The sequence below is a fragment of the Chlorocebus sabaeus genome, chromosome 17 (assembly GCF_047675955.1).
Source record: "Chlorocebus sabaeus isolate Y175 chromosome 17, mChlSab1.0.hap1, whole genome shotgun sequence".
In the NCBI taxonomy this organism is placed as follows: domain Eukaryota; kingdom Metazoa; phylum Chordata; class Mammalia; order Primates; family Cercopithecidae; genus Chlorocebus; species Chlorocebus sabaeus.
Window position 1 is genome coordinate 73447669 of NC_132920.1, and position 25127 is coordinate 73472795.

At 38.7% G+C, this 25127-nt stretch overlaps 1 protein-coding gene across 2 annotated transcripts in view; it reads left to right on the top strand.

The window, feature by feature from the left end:
- CD109 (CD109 molecule) overlaps positions 1–25127 on the top strand; it is a 143430-nt gene that overhangs the window by 100728 nt on the left and 17575 nt on the right. For both annotated transcript variants that reach the window (XM_073006168.1, XM_073006169.1), the window contains 6 exons: positions 4004–4148; positions 8502–8678; positions 19189–19270; positions 21079–21307; positions 22315–22480; positions 24203–24393. In XM_073006168.1, coding sequence (XP_072862269.1) covers positions 4004–4148; positions 8502–8678; positions 19189–19270; positions 21079–21307; positions 22315–22480; positions 24203–24393 — 990 coding nt within the window. The remainder of the gene's footprint in view (positions 1–4003; positions 4149–8501; positions 8679–19188; positions 19271–21078; positions 21308–22314; positions 22481–24202; positions 24394–25127) is intronic.

Genomic DNA, 25127 nt, shown 5'->3' on the forward strand with positions numbered 1-25127 from the left:
TTGAGGATTTTTGCATCGATGTCCATCAGGGATATTGGTCTAAAATTCTCTTTTTTTGTTGTGTCCTTGCCAGGCTTTGGTATCAGGATGATGCTGGCCTCATAAAATGAGTTGGGGAAGGATTCCCTCTTTTTCTATTGTTTGGAATAGTTTCAGAAGAAATGGTACCAGCTCCTCCTTGTACCTATGGTAGAAATCGGCTGTGAATGTGTCTGGTCCTGGACTTTTTTTGGTTGGCAGGTTATTAATTATTGCCTCAATTTCAGAACCTGTTATTGATCTATTCAGGGATTCAGCTTCTCCCTGGTTTAGTCTTGGGAGGGTCTGAGTGTCCAGGAATTTATGCATTTCTTCTAGATTTTCTAGTTTATTTGCGTAGAGGTGTTTATAGTATTATCTGATGGTAGTTTGTATTTCTGTGGGATCAGTGGTGATATCCCTTTTGTCATTTTTTATTGAGTCTATTTGATTCTTCTCTCTTTTCTTCTTTATTAGTCTTGCTAGCAGTCTGCCAATTTTGTTGATCTTTTCAAAAAACCAGCTCCTGGATTCATTGATTTTTTGAAGGGTTTTTTATGTCTCTATCTCCTTCAGTTCTGCTCTGATCTTAGTTATTTCTTGCCTTCTGCTAGCTTTTGAATATGTTTGCTCTTGCTTCTCTAGTTCTTTTAATTGTGATGTTAGGGTGTCAATTTTAGATCTTTCCTGCTTTCTCTTTTGGGCATTTAGTGCTATAAATTTCCTTCTACACACTGCTTTAAATGTGTCCCAGAGATTCTGGTATGTTGTATCTTTGTTCTCATTGGTTTCAAAGAACATCTTTATTTCTGCCTTCATTTTGTTATGTACCCGGTAGTCATTCAGGAGCAGGTTGTTCAATTTCTATGTAGTTGAGCGGTTTCGAGTGAGTTTCTTAATCCTGAGTTCTAGTTTGATTGCACTGTGGTCTGAGAGACGGTTATAATTTCTGTTCCTTTACATTTGCTGAGGAGTGCTTTACTTCCAACTATGTGGTCAGTTTTGGAATAAGTGCGATGTGATGCTGAGAAGAATGTTATTCTGTTGATTTGAGGTGGAGAGTTCTGTTGATGTCTATTAGGTCTGCTTGGTGCAGAGCTGAGTTCAATTCCTGGATATCCTTGTTAACTTTCTGTCTGGTTGGTCTGTCTAATGTCAACAGTGGGGTGTTAAAGTCTCCCATTATTATTGTGTGGGAGTCTAAGTCTCTTTGTAAGTCTCTAAGGACTTTCTTTATGAATCTATATGCTCCTGTTTTGGGTGCATATATATTTAGGATAGTTAGCTTTTCTTGTTGAATTGATCCCTTTACCTTTATGTAATGGCCTTCTTTGTCTCTTTTGATCTTTCTTGGTTTAAAGTCTGTTTTATCAGAGACTAGGATTGCAACCCCTGCCTTTTTTTGTTTTCCATTTGCTTGGTAGATCTTCCTCCATCCCTTTATTCTGAGCCTATGTGTGTCTCTGCACGTGAGATGGGTCTCCTGAATACAGCACCCTGATGGGTCTTGACTCTTTATCCAGTTTGCCAGTCTGTGTCTTTTAATTGGAGCATTTAGTCCATTTACATTTAAGGTTAATATTGTTATGTGTGAATTTGAGCCTGTCATTATGATGTTAGCTGGTTATTTTGCTCATTCATTGATGCAGTTTCTTCCTAGCATCCATGGTCTTTACAATTTGGCATGTTTTTGCAGTGGCTGGTACCGATTCTTCCTTTCCATGTTTAGTGCTTCCTTCAGGCACTCTTGTAGGGCAGGCCTGGTAGTGACAGAATCTCTCAGCATTTGCTTGTCTGTCAAGGATTTTATTTCTCCTTCACTTATGAAGCTTAATTTGACTGGATATGAAATTCTGGGTTGAAACATCTTTTCTTTAAGGATGTTGAATATTGGCTCCCACTCTCTTCTGGCTTGTAGAGTTTCTGCTGAGAGATCCACTGTTAGTCTGATGGGCTTCCCTTTGTGGGTAATCCAACCTTTCTCTCTGGCTACACTTAACATTTTTTCCTTCATTTAAACTTTGGTGAATCTGACAATTATGTGTCTTGAAGTTGCTCTTCTTGAGGAGTATCTTTGTGGCATTCTCTGTATTTCCTGAAGTTGAATGTTGGCCTGCCTTGCTAGGTTAGGGAAGTTCTCCTAGATAATATCTTACAGAATTTTAACAACTTGATTACATTCTTCCCATCACTTTTAGGTACACCAATCAGACGCAGATTTGGTCTTCTATTTCTTGGAGGTTTTGTTCATTTCTTTTTACTCTTTTTTCTCTATTCTTCTCTTCTCACTTCATTTCATTCATTTGATCTTCAATCACTGATACCCTTTCTTCCAGTTGATTGAATCGGCTACTGAAGCTTGTGCGTTCGTCATGTAGTTCTCGTGCCATGGTTTTCAGCTCCATCAGGTGATTTAAGGACTTTTCTACGTTGGTTATTCTAGTTAGCCATTCGTCTAATCTTTTTTCAAGGTTTTTAGTTTTTTTTGCAATGAGTTCGAACTTCCTCCTTTTGCTCGGAGAAGTTTGATTGTCTGAAGCCTTCTTCTCTCAACTCGTCAAAGTCATTCTCCATCCAGCTTTGTTCCATTGCTGGTGAGGAGCTGCTTTCCTTTAGAGGGGGAGAGGGGCTCTGATTTTTAGAATTTTCAGCTTTTCTGCTCTGTTTTTTCCCCATACTTGTAGTTTTATCTACCTTTGGTCTTTGATGATGGAGATGTACAGATGGGGTTTTGGTGTGGATGTCCTTTCTGTTAGTTTTCCTTCTAGCAGTCAGGACCCTCAGCTGCAGGTCTGTTGGAGTTTGCTGGAGGTCGACTCCAGACCCTGTTTGCCTGGGTATCAGCAGCAGAGACTGCAGAAGAGTGAATATTGCTGAACAGCAAATGTTGTTGCCTTATCATTCCTCTGGAAGCTTCGTGTCAGATGGGTACCTGGCCGTGTGAGGTGTCAATCTGCCCCTACTGGGGGGTGCCTTCCAGTTAGGCTACTCAGGGGTCAGGGACCCACTTGAGGAGGCAGTCTGTCCATTCTCAGATCTTAAACTCCGTGCTGGGAGAACCACTACTCTCTTCAAAGCTGTTAGACAGGGACATTTAAGTCTGCAGAGGTTTCTGCTGCCTTTGGTTTGGCTGTTGATGTTCTTCTTAACGTTAAAGTCTCTGAAAAGTATTCAGGGCTCCTTCAGCATTTAAGAAGTAGTCATCTCCATGCTTACACATTTTTGTTTCGTTTTTCCTTTCCAAGCTTTCCATCCTCTTTTCAATAAAGGAACTGCATCTCGCTCTGTTGTCCAGGCTGGAGTGCAGTGGTGTGATCTTGGCTTACTGCAACCACCGCATCCTAGGTTCAAGCAATTCTCCTGCCTCAGCCTCCCAAGTAACTGGGATTACAGGCGCCTGCCACCATGCCCAACTAATTTTTGTATTTTTAGTGTAGATGGGGTTTCACCGTGTTGGCCAGGCTGGTCTCAAACTCCTGACCTTTGATCTACCCACCTCGGCCTCCCCCAAGTACTTCTTCTTTGTCATTTTCAAGGCCAGTCCATGTGATGCCTTATCTAATTTAACTAGAACTTACTAACAGATTTGAAGTAAGAATAACAAAATGTTAGGCACTGTGTCATCAGATTTAATTCAGTTCCATGGAAATGGTGCCTGTTAAGTGTAAATCCTGTTGAAAAACACATTTCAGTTAATGAAGTGTACTGTACTTAGTGAGAAAATGTAAAAGGAAAATTAATCAAAGTTATGGTAATTTATTATAATACAAACTAACAAGAAAACTCATTCTGTGAAATGAATGTATTACCTGTTTAAATAAAATATCTAATTTAAAGAAAACAAAAGAAGAAATGATAGGTGCTTATCTAGCCATACACAAACCTTAGACATAACAGGTCAGATGTTTGTGTTCATATCTGTGTATAGCTCTCTGTAAATATGTGAGTAGAGACCATGTTGATTGTGTTCATTTTTTTTCAACAGGCTGAAGGAATAGAAAAATCATATTCACAGTCCATCTTATTAGATTTGACTGACAATAGGCTACAGAGTACCCTGAAAACTTTGAGTTTTTCATTTCCTCCTAATACAGTGACTGGCAGTGAAAGAGTTCAGATCACTGCAATTGGTAAGAATAGAGTATATCACCATTGATTGATTTAATTGTATACGATCATATATGTTGTTCCTGTAATTATAGATGTATTTTCTTATTGAGTCCTAATAAGAAGAGATGGCAAAAGTTTTAAATTGGGCCCAAAAACTGATTATAATATGAAGGCTAGCAAATCATGTATCCTAAAACAGTTCTCAGTCATCAATGTGCGTAAGAATCACCTGGGAGTCTGGTTTAATAGGTCTGGAGTGGGGCCTGGGAATATGCATTTTGAACAAGCTCCTAGGTGTTGGTGATAGTTTTGGCTTGTAGACCACACTTTGAGTAGCAAGGCCTCACTATACTGTGACTGGAGGGAGGGGTCATTCCTAAGAGCAGAGCTTCTGACTTACGCGCTCTCCACCACTGGTGAATATCAGAATCTTCTAAGGAGCTCTATAAATACAGAAATGTCTAAGCTCTACTCTAGACCTACTAAGTCAGAATCGCTTGGGCTATGGCTTGGTCATGTATATCTTAAAAAGCTTTCACAAGTGATTCTGATAACCAAAGGTTGAGTACTACTGCCTAGAGCAGTTCTCTGTGCAGGATATGAGTAACCTTTACAGTAGAAAGTTACTCACTGACTTCGGTCACCTCTCCTAGTTACTTTCTGTAACATGATAGTACTTTTCAAAAATTGGCAATTTATAATTGTATAAATTTATGGGATACAAAGTGGTATTATGATTTATGAATGCAATGTGGAATAACTAAATCAAGCTGGTTGACGTACTCATCACCTCAAATACTTAACTGTTTTTTTTTGGCGGGGGGAGAACATTTGAAATTTGCTCTCTGAGCACTATTTATTTATTTATTTTATTTTTGAGATGGAGTCTCACTCTGTCGCCCAGATTGGAGTGCAGTGGCGCGATCTTGGCTCACTGCAAGCTCTGCCTCACAGGTTCATGCCATTCTCCTGCCTCAGCCTCCTGAGTAGCTGGGACTATAGGCACCCGCCACCACGACTGGCTAATTTTTTAAATATTTTTTAGTAGAGATGGGGTTTTACCGTATTAGCCAGGATGGTCTTGATCTCCTGACCTCATGATGCACCTGCCTTGGCCTCCCAGAGTGCTGGGATTACAGGTATGAGCCACCGCGCCCGGACTTTATTTATTTATTTTGATGGAGTCTCTCTCTGTCTCTCAGGCTAGAGTACAGTGGCAGGATCTTGGCTCACTGCAACCTCTGCCTCTTGGGGTTCAAGCAAGTCTCCTGCCTCAGCCTCCTGAGTAACTGGAATTACAGGCGCGTGCCACCACGCCCAGCTAGTTTTTGTATTTTTAGTAGAGATGGGCTTTTGCCATGTTGGCCAGGCTGGTCTCGAACCCCTGACCTCAGGTGATCCACCATCCTTGGCCTCCTAAAGTGCTGAGATTACAGGTGTGAGCCATGGCACTCGACCTTTCTTAGCAGTTTGGAAACGTAAAATACTCTTGTTATTAACTATATTTACCATGCTTAAAGTACTTTTTTTTTTTTTGAGATGGAGTCTTTCTCTGTACCCCAGGCTGGAGTGCAGTGGTGTGATCTCAGTTCACTGCAACCACTGCCTCCTGGGTTCAAGCAATTCTTATACCTCAGCCTTCCATGAAGCTGGGACTACAGGTGTGTGCCACCATGCCTGGCCAATTTTTTGTATTTTCATTAGAGATGGGATTTTACCATGTTGTCCAGGCTGGTCTCAAACCCCTCACCTCAGGCGATCCACCTGCCTCGGCCTCCCAAAGTGCTGGGATTACAGGCATGAGCCATTGCGCCCGGCCTAAAAGTATTTTTTTTTAATTAAACACAGTGTCTATACAATTGGTGTTATTAGTCAGGGTTCTCCAGAGAAACAGAACCAATAGGAGATACTTATATATAAAAGGAGGTTTATTATGAGGAATTGGCTCATGCAATTATGTAGGCTGAGAGGTCCCATGATCTGCTTTTGCAAGCCGGAGACCCAGGAGAGCTGGTAGTATAATTCACTCCGAGTCCACAGGCCTGTGAACCAGGGGAACTGATGATGTAAATCCCAGTCCTCGGAGCAGATGAGATGAGATGTCTCAGCTCAAGTAGTGTGGCAGGAAAAAAAGGTGAATTCCTCCTTCCTCAAGCTTTTGTCTATTCGGGCTCTCAGTGGATTGGATGGTGCCCACACACACTGGAGAGGACAATCTGCTGGACCCAGTACACCAATTCAAATGCCAGTGTCATCTAGAAACACCCCCACAGACACGCAGAAACAATGCTTAATCTAGGCATCCCTCGGCCCACTGAAGTTGACACACAAAATTAACCCTCATGAATGGTTTGTTTATATAGTTGTGCTTTACAAATAACTGAAGAAAACATTTTAATTAATGACGTCTAATAGTTTGTTAGGTCTTTCTTTTTTTTTTGTGATGGAGTCTCGCTCTCTCGCCCAGGCTGGAGTGCAGTGGCAAGATCTCTGCTCACTGAAACCTCCGCCTCCCGGGTTCACGCCATTCTCCTGCCTCAGCCTCCCGAGTAGCTGGGACTACAGGCGCCCGCCACCACACCCTGCTGATTTTTTGTATTTTCAGTAAAGATGGGGTTTCACTCTGTTAGCCAGGCTTATCTTGAACTCCTGACCTCAGGTGATCCACCCGCCTCTGCCTCCCAAAGTGCTGGGATTACAGGCATGAGCCACCGCGCCCGGCCTGTTTGTGAGGTCTTTAAGGTGTTAGGACCTAAAACATGTTTTTACAGTTCTTTTATATTTTCACTGGCAGGTGTAATGCTTTTTTATTATAACCCAAACAACCAGTCCGTAGGCAGAGGACTTTCTTTGGAGGCATATATATATGTGTGTGTGTATATATATATGTAGATATATACACATGTATATACACATATATATGTGTGTTTGTATCTATCTATCTATCTATCTATCTATCTATCTATCTATCTATCTATCTATATTTTGTTTTTGGAAGAGACAGGGTTTAGCTATGTGTGCCCCAGGCTGGACTTGAACTTCTGAGCTCATGCAGTCGTCCTGCATCAGCCCCTTGCATAGCTGGGACTACAGGCATGCATCACTGTGCCTGGCCAGTGCTTAAAAGGAATTTAATACGCTCTCTATTTAGGGGAATAAATTCTTTTTAAGCATCTCACACAGTGTTGGGATGCTGGGAAATGCACTACACATACACACACACACATGCACACACGCACACATATACACAGAGGGAAGGAGCCTGGCTTTTTAAATACATACCATCACTCCTTACATAGGAACGATTCTATCTGTGGTCATGGAAATACCCTGAGGCTTAATTTTTGTGCTTGATGTAAAGAATGGATTTTCAAGTTTTATTTTTACATGTTGTTTTAAAGGCCTATTTTGTATCCCAGAATGTATGAATTTTAGCTTCCTTCTTTGAACTTTGATAGTTTTTGTTCACTTTGAATATTAAACACATAGCCTGCAGTAGTAATAATATAACCTCTATTTTTTTCTTTGTATTCACATCTAAAATTTAAGCAATGCTGGCACAGCTCCGGCCTATTCATATGAAACAGGGTCTTTTCCCATTTTTTTCATAATTTTTAGGATCACATTTTCACTAGGTATTTGGACTTGGCATGGTATAAGTTTTCAAAATAAACTACATAGAAGGATACTGTTATCTATACAGCTTAACAATGGCAGGGCCAAAATTAGAACTCAGCCTTCATATTTCTGAATTTTTACTATTTTTCCCTGAGTTGTGGTGTTGGGATGTGGGTAGAGGGTTTTTAAAGCATGTGTTTTGTTTAATTTTAGATTACTAACTTTGAAGAATATTCCTAATCCTTTTGATCCTGAGATTAATTGAAATACTTGTATTTGTTGTTGCTAAATAGAACACATTGGAAAACACTACAATCCTCATTGTTTTTAAAAAATTATTTCTGAAGTGCTTGTGGTGTATTAGTAAGAAATAAGAATAAAATTTTGTTTGCGTGAAGAATACTACTAATAAAACGTTTCTTTCCTGTATGAGTGATGGTGTCTTACTGATCAATTCTGTACACTTTTAAAATATTTTTTAAAAATTTTTTTTGCCTAATTTATGCCATATGCTTAACTGTGCTAAAAATGTCGTATTTCATCACACGACCTACAAGTTCAGTACCAGAGCATTGTTATTTTTTTGACCAGTCTTCTAAAAGCTTGATGTAAAGTTTCAACTGTGTTCTAAGCAGTGGAATATTCATATTGCTTCAATGACAGAGGCCTTCTGTACTCAGTGGAAGTCTCTTTGCCACCAGCAGGTAGTTGTTACTGAGTATTTACTGAATGAATTGCATGTCTTGTGCTTCCAGGAGATGTTCTCGGTCCTTCCATCAATGGCTTAGCCTCATTGATTCGGATGCCTTATGGCTGTGGTGAACAGAACATGATACATTTTGCTCCAAATATTTACATTTTGGATTATCTGACTAAAAAGAAACAACTGACAGATAATTTGAAAGAAAAAGCTCTTTCATTTATGAGGCAAGGTAAGCATTTTAGAGACCTATATTTGTTCATAGAAAAAAATTTGTTTTTTTTTCAGGTAAGGTTCATTCTAGACCATATTTCAAAATAGGTGGATTTTGTCTTAGGTAAGTGATGGGCTACACGGTGTTGACATGTGCAGGAAGTGCAAACAATGGAAAGCTGTTACTGTTCTTCCTTTAGCTAACTGTTCACTCACTGCTACTAAGATGTTTGTTAGTAATGGCTTAAGAGTTAGTTTCTGGAGGGAACTTGTATTATACTAAGGGATCTGAAATTTAAAACTCCTTAAAAATCTAGAGGAATACTCATTCATTCATTATTTACACATTTGTGGAGTGTTTCTTAGTGCTAGGATCAGTTCTTGTGCCAAAAAAACAGAGGGAGCCAGGGCCTGTCTTCTTAAGGAATTCGCTGCTCAGTGGAGAAGATGGTTTGTATGTAAACAGACGCAGTGCTGTGTGGTGGGGACCTTCTCAGTGCATTTAACATGTCAAGCAGATGGGGGTTAGGGGAGAAATGTTTGTATGAAGAGGACCTGCTGGACTCGAGGAAATGCCATGCTAGTGAAGACTGTATCCTGAATCCTTGAAAGGTGGCAACTGTTCACAGGCACCCAGATCCTTTGTTTTGGCAACTTGTTAATAATAGCAGTTGACATGAGATGAGTGTGTCCTGTGTGGCAGGCAGTATTCTAAGCACTTTACATCTCATACCTCATTGAAGGCTCACCATTAGTATTAGCATGATCCTGTTTTTTTTGCAGATGAGGAAGCTGAGGTGTGGAAAAGTTAGCTAACTTGTCCAGGGTCATATAGTCATATAGAGCTGGGATTTGGACTCTGAGCCTATGCTCTTGACGTCCATACCTAGGAGGAAACAAAGAGATGTGAGACACATTTAATGATAATAGTAAAGTAAATTTGATTTTCTGAAATACTCCGAAAGCTAACCAAAAATTACAGTCTCAGTTTTTCATTTCCTTATTAGTGGACCTCTAGCACAAACTCTCTGGCTATTTCTGTCTGCACAATTTGTATGATATATCCTGTCCATCTAATTCATGAGGATTCGAAGGGCTCACACAAACTGATGAAAAATGAGGATTCACTATGATCTAAGAAAAATGTCGTTCCACACTTTCCAACTCCTATTTTTTTTTTAGTTTTTGTTTTTGTAACAAATGGATTAAATGAAAAGTAGAGGCAAGCTATTAATTGATTGCTAATTTTTCCACAGAAGAATTAGAAAACTCTGTAAAGACGCCATTTTAACATGAGCTTTTCTTCCAGTTTCCCTTCATTGTGTAGAGATTTTTTTTATTCTAAACTAATTCTATGTAATGACAGTAATAGCAACTAAGTCTGTTTAAATGTTTTATGCATGTTTCATTTAATTCTCACAAAAACCCTAGGAGTAGGTGTACCATTATTATTTCCATTTTATAGATGAGGAAATTGAGGTACAGAGAGGTTAAATAATTTACCCATGGTGGCCTGGCTCCACCGTCCACCTTGTTCCTCAGAACACTATGGGATAATTCTGATTTGCGGTGTTCTCAGGTTTTTAGAAGCAATGGGATATGATGGAAAGGACCAGGAATCGGGACAGGATGCTTGAGTATCACCACCGTGTAAGAAGTCTCACTGGAGGTTTTGATAAAATAGTAAGGGAGGAACATGGGATCCTGTAGGGAAGGAGGCACCAAAGGTTAGAATATGGAGTGTCAGATTAGCCTGAAGTAAGCTATAAGGTGTTGGGTTTAAGCAGATGAGCTAGAGTCAGTGTCTGAAGATCTCCCTGGGATAGGATGGCACAGACAAAGGCTGAGTGGGAGTCAAGGGGTTGTGGGTCAGGAACAATGCAGCGTATGAGACCACAAACCAAGGGAGACCAGCGTTTAGAATCAGGGCTGAGTGTGGCCTGAGTTCTGATGTGGGGAAGGACATAGTGGTATATTTTCTCTTAGATTAGGGCCGGACCCTGCAGGCACTGTGACCAGCCCTGAAATGCAGCAGGTGGTTAGGTCCTCTGGGAAATTTGTAGAGCTCCAGCAGTTGGAATTTCCTGTATAGAGTTGCCCATGTAAAATTATCCTTGTTTATACACATTTGTGGATTGGTCATGTTTTAAATATATACATACAGGAATAACCTTTTTCAAACTTTATTATAATTAAATTTAAGTGGTATCAAGTGGTCTCTGTGGTATATTGTGTGCCATGCTAAAAACAAATGAGATCTTTACACATTGGCATAATGGCTGTAATTAAGGAGATAAGTAACAATTATTTGGAATTATCATGATTGAACTTTGTACCTTTTGAAAACAAGATTCCAATTTGTATTCAAGATTTAGTTTGTTTTGAAGTAGAAACTACATAGGGATTAGACTGGTGCTTTATAATTTGGTATATATTCTTTGGGATATTTTAATACAATAAGGTAAAATATTTTAGAAAATGCCACATAACTCCATATTTATATATGCTTTTTGAGCTGTAACTTTGGCTAATCAAATATTAATGCTTTAAAAAGATAGAATAAATTTTACATAGCTTGAAACATGTAAGCAGTGAAAACTCATTCCTTAAAAATAATTTCAGTAGGTGTTTTAGATACTTTCGCTGTCAGCAGCCATCCTACAAAATGAATGGTCCAAATCCTCAGTATCTGTTGTTTTCCCAAAGCAGTGCTAGTCCCTCAGGTCAGTCCTGGCCAGGTAGGTGGCCAAACTGTAGTTTTTCGAAGTAACCCAGTGAGGGTCTCTACTGATTGCCTGAGATCCCTCCTCACATCTGTTGGTTGTTAGAAGGTGCAGTGGCCAGAGTGCAAAAAAAGCATCGTTCTCTAAATGCCAAGTAGTCCTCCCAAGTGTTGAGGATGCTGAGCGCTACAGCTGTAAAGTAGGCGAGTCCCCCCTTGGGAGGAAGTAGATTGGGGCATAGCACTGGCTGTGGAGGCAGTCAGACCTAGGCTTGCATCCTGGCTCCCATCTTGGACCATGTCCTTAGTCTCTCCAAGGCTTGGTTTGCTCATCTGCAAGACAGGGATAGTAAAAGAACCCGCTTGGATAATAAAAGAACTCCTTGTTTTGAGGAGTCAGTGAGATATGTCAGCATTTTATTCAACACATAATAAGTGCACAACGAATATCAGCTGTATTAGAATTGGTTGCCTCTAACTAGGGAGTTAGGGGTTAATGTCAGCGAATAAATGCTGTCCATTCTCCCTCTAAAAACCGATTTTAAATTCTTCTACTTCTCTCCATCCCACTGCTTGTTGTTCCATACAAGCATGATTGCTCACTGGACTACTCCAATGGCTTCCTGAGTAGTCTGTCTTTTTCTGTGTTCCCTTCCCTTCAGTACATTCTCCATATCATATAAAAGGGATCTTTGAAAATGTCAGATCTTGTCACTTGCTTGCTTACGATCCTGCAGTGGGCTCCCAGCTTCAGCCTACAGGGTCCTGGGTGACCTGGCTTGGCCTCCCTCCTTAGCCTCATCTGGAGCTGGCTGTGTCTGAAACACTTTGAGCTCCGTGCTGCTTCGGGGACATGGCGCTTGCTCTTCCTTCTCCTGGCATGCTTTCCCCCTGGATCTTTCCATGGCTGCTCCTTTTCATCATTCAGTTGATGTTTGCCTCAGAGTGGCCTTCCCTGACCACTTAGTAACTGTAATTTGTACTACTCCATTTTATTTCTTCACTTAACATTATTTAAAATTCTCCTGTCCATCATCTGTCCCTGCATTTAGAGGGGGAGCTCTGTGACAGTGGGGACCATGTTTGACCTTCATTGTATAGCTATGTGGGCACTTCAATAAATCCAGAATGGGTGAATGACTTATTATCAATATTAACATTTTTGGACTTTAGGTCCATCATCCTAATGTGAATATTGGGTCCAGAAGATCTCTGAAGCGCCCCACAGTGTAGTATGATGATCTCTGGGCACTAATGGGTCTACCTGGCCTTGACATTCTCTTAGCAGCTAAGAAGTGTGACCAGTGATTTCCATGTGCTACTCTTTGAGCTGGTGAAGTGGCTGATGAAAGTTAGCACGGCGGAGCTTCCCAAAAATACATCATCTCACAAGCTGAACTAAATTATATTTCAAAGTATTGGACAAAAGCTTCTTGGTATAATGCTTTTCATTATGAAATCAGTGTCTCATTTCAGAGTCTCTCTTTTTTCTTTTGCCATCACATTTGCCAAAGTCCTTTAAATATACTGTAGTTGTTTTTATTTTTTTAAGAAGTTAAAGTAGCTTCGGTGTGAGTCATGATTATATTATTTAAATGTCATTTATGGAACAGCGCATTGTTTTACTTAAATCATGCTTGGCCCAGGAGTTCTGTAACCTAAGCTATTATTTTGTTGGTTGAAACAACAGCTACATCATTGAATGAAGTGTCTTTGCTGTCAAAAAGCGAAACGGAACCATAACGTGAAAACTGTTTTTGATAAGGACTGGAAATCCTGAACCTGTCAATTGAAGATTTAAACCATTTGTTTTCCTCAGATATTTAAATCATAGTGCTTACAGTTCAACTTTTTAAAGTGAGACTCAAACCAAGTCTAATTGAAAACATTTTATTTCCTCCATTGAAATAAAAACAAGAGAAAGAAGGCTTCAGAATTCGGATGTTGCCATTGGTCACAAGTATGGCTAGTGGCCATAGCTTAAAAAATAGCTTAAAAAACTGTGATGTTCTCACTTTCCATTTCATGTCATAGAAAGTAAGCAAGTTCATAATGATTTCTTTTAATACAGAGAATTTTTTTTATCAGCTTATTACCAGAGAAAATTCTTGAAATAGTCACAAGTAGCCGACTTTACTTCTTTTATTTACATGTAATTTTGACACTTAAGGTAAATCAAGTTAAACTATGTTTAGAATGTTACTTTTTCATTTGTTTGTGAACAGTGTTTTTATCTTTATTATAATAAAGTTTGAAATTTTACACTCATGGCTATTCCAAAGAAAATTTGTAACCCAGAACAGGATGTGTCTTATCTGACCCTTTATGAAGGGCTCATGGGTTTTTATCCTAATAGCCTCTGGACTTCTCCTGCATTTCAATTTTCAGAAGTCTATGAAAGTTCTGAGCATATGATTACTTTTCAAACTCAAGAGCTGTTCCTAAAATGATTATCTTATAGGTGATACTCTTATTTCTTCATAAACTTTTGGAGAGAGCTGTTTTTGCCTTTCTTATCTCTTGTGATGTAAAGTCTCCAACGTAGATGACTGCACTGGAAAGCTGAGTTGTTGTATTAACAACAAACATTATAGACAAGTCATCAGTGTTCTGTTTTTGAGATGGAGTCTAGCTCTGTCACCCAGGCTGGAGTGCAGTGGTATGATCTCGGCTCACTGCAACCTCTGCCTCCCAGGTTCAAGTGATTCTCCTGCCTCAGCCTCCCAAGTAGCTGGGACTACAGGTGTGTGCCACCACACCTGACTATTTTTGTGTTTTTAGTAGAGATGGGGCTTCACTATATTAGCCAGGCTGGTTTCCAACTCCTGACCTCAGGTGATCCACCCGCCTTGGCCTCCCAAAGTGCTGGGATTACAGGCATGAGCCACTGTGCCTGGCCCTGTTTTGTTTATGGAATGGAAATTAGGCTTGATACACTGGGACGACTTGGAGGACAAACAGCCGAGGGATCCACAATGATGCATGCTGGTTTAAGATGAGGATGGAAACCTCACAGGAGACTCCCACAAGGAGACATATGAGTTCTCTCTAGGTTCCGAATTTCTCCGTTACTTTTTCATGGGAGCAGAACTAGTGGTTTGGATTCTCAGTGTTATCTAAACCTGCTCAAGAAATTCACTGCAAAACAGTGATTGTCTGTGGCCTCTTCTCTGGGCTGGCTGCCTCTAGTGGAAGAACGGTGCTAGTTGTTGATATTAACGGGGAATGTTGGAGGTCAGCCACCTGAGGGGTAATTTCCATAAGCACTGATCTCATCTTCATGATCTCATCTCTGACCAGTTTTACAATATCTCATACTTGGAACTGCTGTTGTTGATGTGATCTGGGGGCGTGGAGACACATGGTCCTCTCCTTGAGGTTGGTCTTTCTGTCACAAAAGTACCTCCTGTAGGGATTGAGGACCTCAAACCTCTTTTCTTGTTTCTTCTTCCCTCTCCTCTCCTTCTCCTCTCTTCTTTCCTTTTCTTCTTTTTTCTTAGATTGAGTTCATAGTTAAACTCTGGCTATCTGAAGAATTTAGTCCTTAATTGAAAATTGAGGGAGAATGCCCTGGACTCTCTTGCTGATTTTTTTGGTGAACATTAATTATTTTGCTTCTCTGTGATCCCTGGCTGCCTCTGAAAAATGAGATAATATACTGCGTTTTTAAAGTTTATGTGAAAACTAAAACATGATAAAATGAACTAGAGTAGTGATAATGCCTATCATTTAATTTTTTCCCACTTTTGTTTATGTTTTGAACACGTAGAACATTAACATGCTTCCAAAAGACAAACTGATTGATTTTGAGAAGTATATTCAAAAGAGTATCTCTTTTTCCCTTTTTCTTTTTCCCTACTCCTCGTTGGTAACTGTATCAGGCAGTTCTTGCATTACTATAAAGAAATACCTGCGGCTGGGTAATTTATAAGAAAAGAGGTTTAATTGGCTCATGATTCTGCAGGCTGTGCAGGAAGCATAGTGCCGGCATTTCCTTCTAGGAAGGTCTCAGGAAGCTTACCATTGTGGCAGAAGGTGAAGTGGGAGCAGGCATATCACATGGTGAAAACAAAAACAAGAGAGACAGTGTCGTGGGGAGGTGCCACAAACTTTTAAATGACCAGATCTTGCGATAACTCACTCACTATCTCAAGGGCAGCACCGAGATCCAATCACCTCCTACTGGGCCTTACCTCCAACATTGAGGATTATAATTGAACACGAGATTTTTTTTTTTTTTTTTTTTTTAAGACAGGGCCTCTCCCTTTGTCCAGGCTGGAGCGCAGTGGCACAATCATGGTTCACTGCAGCCTTGACTTACTGGGCTCAGGTGATTCTTCCACTTCAGCCTCCCGAACAGGTAGGACTACAGGCACGTACCACCATGCTAATTTTTTTTTTTTTTTTTTGTATTTTTGTAGAGACAGGTTTTGTCATATTGCCCAGGCTGGTCTCAAACTCCTGGGTTCAAGTGTTCCCCTCGCCTTGGCCTCCCAAAGTACTGAACCTTGGCAATAAGTGAACCTTGGCGCCTGGCTTCATTTCCTCTTTTTATTACACAGAAGGTAGTATATCTAGATGTACTATTTTATACTTTGCCTTTTTCACTTCACAGTGTATCCAGGAAATTACTCTGCATCAGGTGACCGAGATATTCCTCATTCTTTTTTTCACAGCTGCATAGTATGCCATCATGTGTATGTGCCATAGTTTATTCAATCAGTCTCCAGTTTTTGGGCACTAAGATTGTTTCAGTTATGTTACAATTACAAATAATGCTGTAATGAATAATCTTCTGCATATATATTTTTGTATTGTTGGAGGCGTGTCTTCAGGGTAGATTCCTAGAACTGGAATTACTGGGTCGGGGGGTAAGGTCATTCCCCTACATGGTAGTTATACCCTTCTGAATTCCCTCTAGCAGTGGATCAGTGCTGGTTTCCATACAGCTCACCCAACAGAAGTAGTGATCAAAATTTTGAATCTTAATGCTAATCTGATGGGAGAGAAATGGTATCTCAGTGTAGGTTTAATTTGAGTTTCTCCGGTTATGAAGTTGAACATGTTTTCTATATTGAAATTTGTCTTTATATTTTTGTCTTTTGTGACTCATCTCTTTTGTCTTTTATTCACTTATTTTTATAGGACTTTTTATCCTTTACCCTACTTTTTAAAAAGTTCTTTATGGCCGGGCGCGGTGGCTCACGCCTGCAATCCCAGCACTTTGGGAGGCCAAGGCGGGCGGATCACAAGTTCAGGAGATCGAGACCATGGTGAAACCCCATCTCTACTAAAAATACAAAAAATTAGCTGGGCGCGGTGGCGGGTGCCTGTAGTCCCAGCTACTCAGGAGGCTGAGGCAGGAGAATGGCGTGAACCCGGGAGGCGGAGCTTGGAGTGAGCCGAGATCACGCCACTGCACTCCAGCCTGGGTGACAGAGCGAGACTCCGTCTCAAAAAAAAAAAAAAAAGTTCTTTATATATGTATATACGTGTATATAATAACATATAAACATACACAAAAATTGTATAATATTGATATTAGCTGTTTATCCATCTTATATGTTGCAAATATAGTCTTTTAATTTATTTGTTAAGACTTGCTTATAGTCTTTTTTGCCTTGGAATAGTTTAAAAACTTAAAAAAAAATCAAATGCATCAATGTTTTTATTTTATTGCATCTGGTGCTTAGAGAGCCTTCCTCTACGTCTATCGGAGAGTAATGCCTATTGTTTGTTGAGAGCTTTCCATGTAAACAGTGCTATACTGAGGACTTTTCTTCTTTTGTCATGTTTAATAATTGGAAGAGCTCTGTGATTTACTAGGAGCCAGTGGCCTTGGAGCCAGTGAGACCTTGGCTGCTCAACTTCACTCCATCAGTGGTGTGATCTTGCACATGGTGTCTGTATCCTCTGAGTTTCAGTCTCATTATCCACAATAAAGGGAATAATAATAGCATCTATGTCAGAGGGTTCTTGTGAGAATTACCTTAGTTAATCCTGCAAAGAGCTTTGAACAATTCCTGACATCTAATGAGTGCTGAATGAAAGTTGGCTAATTACTGTACCATAATAATGCAATTAGAAATGTAAAGGGTATAATCTAATGCTCCCTTCTTCAAATTGAGCAAAGTTCTGTCATCACTTTAAATGTTTATATTTCTTTTACCATAAGTTTTAAATATCACCATGAAACAGAGTATCTTGTTTTCTTTTTTTCTTTATGCATTTTGTTTTATTGTAACTTAAATCAGATACTTAAATCTAGGGTTTCTTTTGGAAAGACTCAGGGAGAAATTTGGGACCTGAAGGTGAGAGCACATTAACTGTAATTTCAAACCATTAATGCTTATGTTTCGTTAGTCAAATAAAAATTTTACTTATCGTTCTGGATGCTTCTAAAATATGATGTTCATAAAGTCAAACTTGTTTATTACTGCAGTTCATTGGGGAATGATTTCAACATTTTACAAATGAGTATGGTTGCCCGGCTTTGCCATGGCTGTGCTGCAAAGCTCAGGCTGTGTGCCCTTCTCTGCTAATAGTGGAATCCTGTAATTTTTAGAAGGATTTTTGGCTATCAGAGAGTCGTTGATAATTCCTTGAGCTGGAAGTGTTCCTGCTAATGCTTGCTTTTTTAGTGATAAGTTATTGCTGTCTTAACTTTATTTTTAGCAAGTTAGTTTATTGTGGGTTGTTTGGTGAATCCTTTAGTGTTTGGCCTATGTTTTCTCACACTGGACTTTGAGATCTGTGTGCATTGCTTTGCAAATGTGAAACATCTGCTTTTTATTTGCAATCATTTATTTGTAACTATTTGCAAATATGACACATCTGCTTTTATTAATGCAGATACATAAGCCTTAAGCCCCTCCCTAATTTACTTCTGTAATGATGCTTCATTGCCACCACTGAATGTATATACATGGAAACATGGAATTGCTGGGTAGGCAGGCAAGTTGGTTTTTTGGTTTACCTCAGTTGGCGATGGCCCCAAAATGTAAGAGCCACTGTCTTAGATTATTTAGCATTTCCTCCTCTGTATTGCTGATCTAAGAACAGAAAATGCTTTTATTTTCTACTTTGGCCTTAAACTTTAATTAGTGATACCCTACTTAGTATTTTTCTTGTGTAGCAAACAATTCTAGATTACTAAGCATTGAAACAATTATGGTGAACAGTAGAGAGTTAAATAAAAGTCTGCCTTTAATTTGCTTGCTTTTGAATGGCTGGAAGTATCATCTATGCCATGGTGATCTTTAAATTTACTTTAATTTGGGATACCACAGGTTTTTTTTTTTTTTTTGAGATGGAGTTTTGCTCGTTGCCTAGGCTGGAGTGCAACGATGCGATCTGGGCTTACTGCAACCTCTGCCTCCTGGGTTCAAGCGATTCTCCTGCCTCAGCCTCCTGAGTAGCTGGGATTACAGGCGTGTGCCACCATGCCTGGCTACTTTTTGTATTTTTAGTAGAGATGGGGTTTCACCATGTTGGTCAGGCTGGTCTCAAACTCCTGACTTCAGGTAATCCACCTGCCTCGGCCTCCCAAAGTGCTGGGATTATAGGCGTGAGCCACCACACCCGGCCAGGATATCACAGTTTTTATTTTATGCATTTTGCTTGAAAAGTCCTGGATTTTAAATTTCCAACAGCACTTAAAATAGAAGCTACTCAATACTAGTTCTTGGTTTGATTTCTTCTTTCCCCTCTCTGCCCATATTTCCTCAATATGAAGTCATAATTAGAAACTTTCATCCATTACAAGTTAATGATAACTTTGAAGATCTGTCCATTTTTATGTCTTTAGGTTACCAGAGGGAACTTCTCTATCAGAGGGAAGACGGCTCTTTCAGTGCTTTTGGGAATTATGACGCTTCTGGGAGTACTTGGTAAGTGTTTTTGCCAACTGAACAAATTCGTGTCATGGAATGAAATTGACAGATATATCTCTATATATTATAGACTGGGAGGTTACTTTTTCCTTAGTCTGACTTTAAAAAGAAATTTTCTTTTTAAAGTATTATTTTTTCAAACATGAACAAATCAAATGTTTTTATTTAGAAAAGATAAGTTATAAATCTTCTTTTTGTGTGTGTGTGTAAGAAACAGAAATAAAAATACTTTATGATGATGGTGCAGCTGATAAAATCAGTTAGAAATGCCGGGTGATTGTGGCACAGCTTGTTTCTTAATCTTCCATGACTAATGCAAGTGTTGTGTTAATGGAGTCAAGGTGGTTTCTTTAAGATTGTGTGTGTGTGTGTGTGTGAAAAACAAACACTGATGGAATTAAGTATGAACAGCCAGTTTCCTCCAGACTGGAATCTCTATGTGGCTGATTTTGGATGATTAATCTCTCTTCTTGTACTGATCTTCAATTTCCTATTGTACTCAGAAAAAGATTAACTCACTGTATCAATCAGGATAGACTAGGAGTGCTGTAGTAACAACCAACCTACTCAATCTAAGCAATTAACAGTGAAGGGATTTCTTGTTCTTGCTGCCTTTCCATTGTGGTCAGCAGGGGGCTCTGCAGCTGCCAACGTGTCCACGTTTCCGGTAGGAGGCTCCAGGTTTGCCACAGCCCGGAAAGAGGAGGCTGGAATCTATAGCACTGGCAATTAGAGACTTCATCCTGAATGTATCATTCCTACTCATTTTATCCTTCTCAGAGCTGGTCACGTGGCTATGCCTAACCTCACTGGGGCAGGAAAGTGAATTCCTCTGTGTAACCAAAGTAAAAGAGAACTGGATATTATTGAATATTAGTAATGTTTACCACACGAAACTTTATATAACATGAAACAGATCTGCTTCACATTTTCTCTTGGCCTTGGCCCGAGTCAGGATATAGAACCATAAATAGAAACCTTTCAGTGTTTTAGTGCTTGATGTTCTTTTTACCTCAGTATAGTGTTTTGTAGCAGGGACTGGCCAACTGTTCTGTAAAGGGTCAGATTTTAAGTATTTCAGGCATTTCGGGCTGCGTAGAGTCTCTGTTGCATGCTCTTCCCTCTTCCTCCCTCTCCTCCCTCTTTCTTTCCTGTCTTTGTTTTTTTCTTTTCCTTCTCCTTTAATTTGGCAGGTGGGGGCTGGGGTGGTACACACATAAACAGGCCCTGAGCTGTATTCGGCTTGAGGGCCAGATTTGGGCCAGGCAGATTTGGCCCACAGGCTGCCGTTGGCTAACTCCCATTCTATAGGAGAGAAAAATATTTCCCCCACTTGAACTACTACAGTTTGCTTGTGAACTATGTGTACATTCTTCATCCACAGCTTTGGGGTTGAGTGAAGTGTGTTGGAGCTCTTCTTTGGTAAATATCTGGAACAGTCCAAAGATGAATAACCTTGGACAATTTATTTAACTCTGTTGGACTGTCAAATTCTCAGTCTACAAAATAATGGAGCTGGATTACATAATTTCTAAATTCCTTTTCAAATCTGAAATTTTTGAGTCAACATGGAATTTCTTGGCCAAGCTCAAGTGGAAACCAGGTCTGCCTGCTAGAGAGAGTTGCTTACCTTGTCCCTTTGCTCTTTCTTTTTTGCTTTTTTTCTTTCCTTTGTTCTATCTTCAGTGATTCCCCCTTCGGTGAATCTTCTGATGGGGAAAAAGTGTTGTTGTTTTGCTTGCTCAGTGTTATTTGATGGACCTTATAAAGTGCATTTTATGTCTTTTTTTTCCCTTTTCATAAAGGTTGTCAGCTTTTGTTTTAAGATGTTTCCTTGAAGCCGATCCTTACATAGATATTGATCAGAATGTGTTACACAGAACATACACTTGGCTTAAAGAACGTCAGAAATCCAACGGTGAATTTTGGGAGCCAGGAAAAGTGATTCATAGTGAGCTTCAAGGTGGCAATAAAAGTCCAGTAACACTTACAGCCTATATTGTAACTTCTCTCCTGGGATATAGAAAGTATCAGGTATTTTATCTTTAATTTAATAAATGATAGATGGGAAACACAAGGAAGGTAGGTCTTAATGGGTCAGATATGTGTGTGGAAACTTAACAAGTTGCAATTTTACAGCACATGTGAAATCTGAATTTGAGTACTCTTTTGCTTTGCATTTTGTGGCCATGTTCCAAAATCTGAGAATAAAAACATTAATCCATCTTTCAGAATGACTAAGAGAATTCTAAAAATGCTTTTTAATGTATGTATTGTACTTGCTATTGGTAAGATAAGTCAATACATGTTTTATCATTGAAAAAGTTAATTTCTGAGGGGAAAGAAAATTATTTAAAATTTGATAATGTGTTCTAGCAAGTTTAGATTGTGAAGGATTTTTTTATTTCTAAAACATCATGGAACAGTTACAATATCTGTTAATTTAGTGCTGAGAACACTCATACCCTGAAAAGTGTGTTGAATGGGCATGGATGCCTAGATGAGAATGAGTGTGCATGGAAGGGTATGCTGACGAGCTTAAGTTTGCTCCAGAGCTGTTCTGGTGATTGATACCGTTACTGCTTACTGCCTACTGCATTTTATGAGATCACCAAAGCCATTCTCTTTATTAGGCCCCCCACTATTTTCCTATTCTACTACTAGGCATGTAGAAGCTAAACTTTTCCTGAACTTAGAGCCACAATAACAGAGATCAAATATAAGAAATATATTTCTCAAGCAGTTTGCTGTTCTTGTCTGAGTTTATGATACTGAGTGGGAGAAATACTAGCAAAAGCTCTACTTTTTTCTTCCAGGTAATGATGCCTGTTATAAAAACTGAAAAAAAGTATTATTTTCAAAATGCATGGCAAATCTTTAAATGTCAATGATCATGCTTGATTTTCATTGCCTAGGACAAGGTCAGGTGCTTCATAGACACGGAACTTATTTTTTAAATGCATGTTTCAAAGTACTTTTTGTTTCAATATGTGGTAATGGGTTACTTTGGATAGTAAAAAATATACTTTTTTTCTTCCAAGCCTAACATTGATGTGCAAGAGTCTATCCATTTTTTGGAGTCTGAATTCAGCAGAGGAATTTCAGACAATTATACTCTAGCTCTTATAGCTTATGCATTGTCATCAGTGGGGAGTCCGAAAGCGAAGGAAGCTTTGAATATGCTGACTTCGAGAGCAGAACAAGAAGGTAATGTGCCGGGCCCACTTGAGGTTGTTATGCATTATGAAATATATAACTTAACGTGAGAAAAATTTTTAGCCAGGTTTGAAATTGATTACATCTGCATCTTTTGGTGAAAAGTAAAACACACAATGAGATCAGGATGGGCCTGACGTGGCCACAATACTTCTGGTCTCCCCAGGGTTTTTCTCTACAGAATTTCAGGGCTCAGATGTCTTTTTATTCTAGATATGTCATGCCCTATGTCACTTACCCTTTGAGTGTCTGATACCATTTCAGGTTTGGCAGCCTTGTAGTTTTCCAAGACCTTGGGTTCTGGAGAGGCTTAGGTTCAAATTCTGGTTCTGCAACTTACCTTTATGAGGTTCGGTTTTATCAACTGTACAGTGGGAATAACACCTATTTTAGAGTGGCTGTGAGGATTAATGTGCAATGCTGCTGCATAGCAAATGCTCAAAAATAGGAATGAAAATGCTAATTAAAAGAAATGTGAATACCAAAAAACGCTGCTAGTAAGTGGATTATGTGTATTTTATATATAAAGTAGACAGGGATCCAGGTGTGTGTGTGTGTGTGTGTGTGTGTGTAAGAAACAGAGAGAGATGGGAGTGGGTTGGCAGAAATAAGATAATGTCCAGTGATTCAAATTTCTGTTAATTCAAGAAGAGATAATTGTGGAAAGTGTTTAGAGGCTTCTTGTGAGACTGTAAAAAATATTGTATTAACAGTAACTTAGATTGAATCCTTGTTACCTATTCCAAAGCTGGGACTAGAAGATTATTGCGTAGAGGCTAAAGCAGTTTTTGACATTTTTTCTTCTTGTCTGCTTGGCTAAGTTGTAGTTATGTAATATTCCACCTAAGTGTAGTCATCATCTAAATAGTAATATTTGAGAGAGGACATCAAGTGGGATGGTCCTCTGGGGGCTAGAGCAGAATTATCTCTAGGAAGGTTGTTGAGTTAGCTGGGGTTCCTAATTTTTTTCTTGGGGGCTTGAACCTCAAACTCATAACACCAACCTTCAGATAATGAAAATGGGAGAGTCTTCCCAGAATAGTAGAGCTAGTTAATGGCAGATTCCCAGAATAGGATTCTTTTCAATGTGTCCTAAAATATTTTGGGGATGACCTGGTCAGATAAGTAATGTATATTATCTTCTGGAATATATTATTTTTTTCCTTTTATTTATAGCTATTTAGCCTTGAGCCAAACGTATGGAATTTCTCGTAGGAAAATTATTTTCATGAAAACATCTTCAAATATAGGCAATGGGAAAAGGATGAAAATTTATAAATATATAGGTTGAGCATCCCTAATCCAAAAATCTGAAATCCAAAATGCTCCAATGAGCATTTCCTTTGAGTATTATATCAGTGCTCAAAAAGTTTCAAATTTTTGAACATTTCAGATTTTGGAATGTATGTATTCTGTAAATATTCCAAAAATTCAAACATAACAGAAATTGGACACTTTTCTGACCCCAAGCTTTTTGGATAAGATATACTTAACTTGTAGTAGTTTAAAAAAGTGACATATAGGCACATGTATACATATGTGTGTGTGTGTGTTTGTGATAAATAAATACATGTTTGGCATAAATACATGTATACAAATATATATATTTTTATGCTAGTTAAGTACAACTTGGACCAGAGTAGGAATATTTAATTGTATAAAATGTAATTTTTCTGGATAATTGATCAGAATGTTTTTATTTTTCTCTTGCAGGAGGCATGCAATTCTGGGTGTCATCAGAGTCCAAACTTTCTGATTCCTGGCAGCCACGCTCCCTGGATATTGAAGTGGCAGCCTATGCACTGCTCTCACACTTCCTACAATTTCAGGCTTCTGAGGGAATCCCAATTATGAGGTGGCTAAGCAGGCAAAGAAATAGCTTGGGTGGTTTTGCGTCTACTCAGGTGAGAGATGATAGTTTTTTCCCTTTAAACTATAATATATATAATATATATTTCTTGTTAGGTGTATTTTATATATCTAATAAAATATAAAACATTTTATTATATAATTATATATAAAATTTATATTAAAAATTATGTAAAAATTTGTATATATAAAATTATATATAATATAAATATTTAATATAATAAAATATAAAAATAAAATATATAGTATATATTATTATATATAAATTATATGTCATGTATTAAAATATATATTTAAGAAAGTATTTGGTTGCATTTTTTCCTTGATTTCTTAAAATTACTTTGCAGTTTCAAAGTTTAGTAACTTAAGCAAAAGGCTAAATTCACTGATTTTAATTTTTTCTCCTCATTATTATGAACTTTATATCTGATATTTATATGGAATAAACCAGTTCCCCATCTACATTTGCCATTTTTCATCTGTGGTAACTGATACAAGAATAGATGTTTCAGTTCCATATAGCAAATATTTTCTATTTTCTTTTCTTCTTTTTGGAAAGGAAAAACTGAAACTTTTAATTTATTGATAATATGTTCATTTATGTGCAAAATTGAGTGGGATTACAAAAATGCTACTAGGATTAACAAGTGAGTTTAGTAACATTGTGGTGTAAAAAATCAATATTCAGAAATCCATTGTATGTATATATGAGCAATGGAAACTCAAATCAAAATACATAAAATGTGAACTATTTAGGGATTAATCTGAC